The 4,231-nt window shown below is 45.4% G+C and overlaps 1 protein-coding gene across 2 annotated transcripts in view; it reads left to right on the forward strand.

Moving 5' to 3' along the window:
• The window catches only part of ZNF776 (zinc finger protein 776), a 12,554-nt gene that overhangs the window by 2,271 nt on the left and 6,052 nt on the right, over positions 1–4,231 (forward strand). For both annotated transcript variants that reach the window (XR_001819355.2, XM_017509552.2), the window contains exon 2: positions 2,045–2,171. Coding sequence is in view for 1 of the 2 variants with exons in the window: in XM_017509552.2 (XP_017365041.1) it covers positions 2,045–2,171 (127 nt within the window). In the remaining variant the exon portion in view is untranslated. The remainder of the gene's footprint in view (positions 1–2,044; positions 2,172–4,231) is intronic.

Genomic DNA, 4,231 nt, shown 5'->3' on the forward strand with positions numbered 1-4,231 from the left:
GTAGTTTGCCAGGGGACATAGACTTTCAAGGAGAGAATAGACATGAAATAGATACATACAGAAGTCAAATTGAGGGAAGATGACACTTAGGCCAGAGTGGTGCTTATTCATCACTGTGCAATCAAGATTTGTGATGACTTTAGTAGTGCGTGGGGAGTTTTGTTAGGCCTGCTGAATATGCTAAGGGAGACATATGGTCATTTGTAACCGTCAGTAAGTCTTGGGCCTTGAATGGATTAAAAACAGGACGGTCTTTTTTTTTTTTTTTTTTTTTGTCTTGCTCTGTTGCCCAAGCTGTAGTGCAGTGACACAATCTTGGCTCATTGAATCCTCCGCCTCCCAGGTTCAAGTGATTCTCCTGCCTCAGCCTCCTGGCAGCTGAGATTACAGGCGTGCGCCACATGCCAAGCTAATTTTTTTTTTTTTTTTAATAGAGATGGGGTTTTACCATATTGGCCAGGCTAGTCTCAAACTCCTGACCTTGCTCACAATCCGCTCGCCCTGGCCTCCCAAAATGCTACTGCCCCTGTCCAGGACTGGTCTTTACATGTCAGTGGTATTACGTGAATGTAAGATGGTCCATGTTGCTGAAGAGTAAGCCAGTGCAGCACAGAAGCAGAATAAGACCATGGATATCTGAAGTTACATGTGTTTTGCGTGGCTGTGGAGTCATGCAAGGAGACATTCATAGAATTATAAGGGACTACCACTGCTAATGGGAACCATGGTCATTTTTTGTTATTATTGGATCCTGTTTGAATATGTGAAGCATATTTGGTGCTGTCAGCCATATTGTGGTATAGAGGCAAAAATGGAGGACCAGTATGATGTGCCACTTTGATATCCAGTGATATTGGTATGACCTCAAGTGGCCTGACAGCCAGTTCCCTTCCCACTGGGCTCTTTTGTATAATTATCGGCATGGCCTAATAATCCTTTCATTAGGGAGACCAGGCAGAATTCCTGCTTATTATACTTTGTAGTGAGTTTCAATTTTATCCCTACCCACAGTGTTATTCAAACAAGCCAGTTGTATCCTCCCAAGGGAATCGAGGGTCATCACGCCCTCTACATTTTAAAAGCTTGCATACCATAGTTTCTGGTTACGCACTCTTATCCATAGTGCACCTTCCATGTGGTCCTCTATGTTGAGGGGTGTCCTCTGCCAGACTTTGAGTATATTTGATTTTTAAACATATTTATAGCATCAGTCTAGTGTTTGATGTCATGTGTTTGGTCATTAATATAACTGTAAGGTAAAAATCCCACTCTTACTGGTAGAAGGAAGAAGAGGGTATAAACATACTTGTGGGTAGGCAGAGAGAGGCAAACATGAGAGGCAGTTTGGTGGGGGTGGCCATGGGCATATGTCTGTGCAATCTAAAGAATGATGTATATTTTGGCTTAGCAGGGTGGCTCATGCCTGTAATCCCAGCACTTTGGGAGGCTGAGGTGGGTGAATCACTCAAGCTCAGGATTTTGCGATCAACCTGGGCAGCATGGCAAAACCTTCTGTCAACCAAAAATACACACACACACACACACACACAAAAGCCAGGCATGGTGGCACGCACTTGTAGTCTCAGCTACTTGGGAAGCTGAGGCCGGAGAATTATTTGAGTCCAGGAGACAGGTTGCAGTGAGCTGAGATCATGTCATTCCACTCCAGCCTGGGCAATGGAAATGAAACTCTATCTCAAAGAAAAAAAAAGAGAGTGAATGATGTGTATTTAGAGAGGGAGTATGTCTGATAGACCCAGGGTGCTGCATTGGGATTTATATGACTTCATCTCTAGCAGGGGTATTGGCTGTCAGGAGGTATGGACTGCTTTATGTCAGTACCAAAACATAGAAACCTATTGGTTCACCCACTTCTTGTTGCTGATGCCTGTGCACCATGCCCAGTGAGCCCATGAGAAGACAGTGACACCAGTGGACCTAGTTTCTCCTTGTAGTTGAGGACCTTGGGAGGAGGAAAGACAAGGGTGGATAAGTGGATGAGCATATGGGGCGTTTGTGGTTTCATCTGTCATCATCATGGCAGGGCACTGTGACCTTTGAAGATGTGGCTGTGAAGTTTTCCCAGGAGGAATGGAGTCTCCTTAGTGAGGCTCAGAGATGCCTTTATCATGACGTGATGCTGGAGAACCTGGCACTTATATCTTCTCTAGGTAAGGCCCTCATACCCTTCTGTGACCTCAGCTAGTGTCTGCCCTTCTCCATTTTTTTTTCCCCCATGGCAAGACTATTTTCCTCACTTCAGCAACCTGGGCACAGGTTCCTCTATTAGTTCCCTGGGTAGGTTCTGTGGTAGGTAGGACTCAGGTGTGTGTACTACCCTCTCTTCTCCTTCAGCAGCCCCAACACCTGCTTTGCTGGAAGCTTCCAGAGAAGGAGCTTTACAGGCACCATAATGCATCCCGTCTTGCTTGCCCTCTGCCTGTTGGGTAATTTTTGCAGCTCCAAGACTCTGGTATGCTCAGGTTCTGCTTCCTTGCTCGAAGTGATGTTTATTTATGACTGCCTGTGCCAGGAATACCTCCCATCACTGATCTGCTTAATACTTACATGCACCATAGGCTGTTCTTGCAAGACACTTCTTTAAATTATCTTGTTTCTTTTGTTTTATTCTGTTTTGTTTTCAGAGTTAACATCTTACTCTGTCACCCAGGCTAGAATGCAGTGATGCAACCATAGCTCACTATAGCCTCCATCTCCCAGGCTTAAGCAATCCTCCTTCCTCAGCCTCTGTAGTCACTGAGACTAGAGGCTTCTGCCACCATGTCTTACTAATTTTTATTTTTATTTTTATTTATTTTTATTTATTTATTTATTTATTTTTTTGAGTCGGAGTTTCGCTCTTGTTACCCAGGCTGGAGTGCAATGGCGCGATCTCGGCTCACCGCAACCTCCGCCTCCTGGGTTCAGGCAATTCTCCTGCCTCAGCCTCCTGAGTAGCTGGGACTACAGGCACGCGCCACCATGCCCAGCTAATTTTTTGTATTTTTAGTAGAGACGGGGTTTCACCATGTTGACCAGGATGGTCTCGATCTCTTGACCTCGTGATCCACCCGCCTCGGGCTCCCAAAGTGCTGGGATTACAGGCTTGAGCCACCGCGCCCGGCCCTTTATTTTTATTTTTAATAGAGATGAGGTCTGACTGTATTGCCCAGGCTGGTCTCCAACTCCTGACCTCACCTGATCCTCCCCCCACCTCATCCTTCCAAAGTGCCAGGATTACAAGCATGAGCTGCTGTGCCCTGATCTTTATTTTGACAGGGTTTCACTGTCATCCATGCTGTAGTCTAGTGATGCATTCATGGCTCACTGCATTCTCAACCTTCTGGGCTCAAGTAATCCATCCATCTGACTCCTAAGTAGCTGGGACTACAGAAGCATGTCACCCTGCCCAACTAATTTTTGTTTGTTTTGTCGAGATGGTTTCTCATTATGTTACCCAGATTGGTTTTGAACTCCTAGGCTCAAGCAATCCTGTCAGCTTGACCTCCCAAAGTGCTAGGTATAGGTGTAAGCCACTGCACCTGGCCAAAAATTCACTTTGTAATATGTAGTTTCCTTTCCTTTGGGCTATCAGGTGCTGATTTTTTCTGAACTATTGTTGGCTGTTTGGCTGTTCTTCTTTCTTGTCTTTCTGTTATTTTTGTTTTATTTTTTGAGACGGTGTCTCACTCTGTCACCCAGATTGGAGTACCATGGAGACGAGATCTTGGCTTGCTGCAAACTCTGCCTCCCGAGTTCAAGTGATTCTTCTGCCTCAGCCTCCCCAGTAGCTGGGATTATAGGCACCCGCCACCACACCCAGCTAATTTTTTTGTATTTTTAGTAGAGACGGTGTTTCACCATGTTGGCCAGGCTGGTCTCGAACTCCTGACCTTGTGATCTGCCTGCCTCAGCTTTCCAAAGTGCTGGGATTACAGGTGTGAGCCAGTGCGTCCAGCCTCTGTTATTCTTTACATCATCCATTTCCCATGTAAATTCCATGTATATCTTTGCATTGGGATTCAGAGTCCTCAGTGTTTCAGAAGTTGCAGTTAAATCTAGGCTTAGCATGGTGGGCTCAGAGTGAGGACTAACACCCTGGAGGAAGACATAACATCAGGGATTTAGGAAAGTAATACCAGAAGCTATCCTATTTCACTAGTATTTACCTGGCAACATGACTAGCCATATGCTATTTCTGTCGTCCCCATTCTTGAGAGTTTCCTACTTC

Source organism: Cebus imitator, unplaced genomic scaffold, assembly GCF_001604975.1.
Source record: "Cebus imitator isolate Cc_AM_T3 unplaced genomic scaffold, Cebus_imitator-1.0 Scaffold417, whole genome shotgun sequence".
In the NCBI taxonomy this organism is placed as follows: domain Eukaryota; kingdom Metazoa; phylum Chordata; class Mammalia; order Primates; family Cebidae; genus Cebus; species Cebus imitator.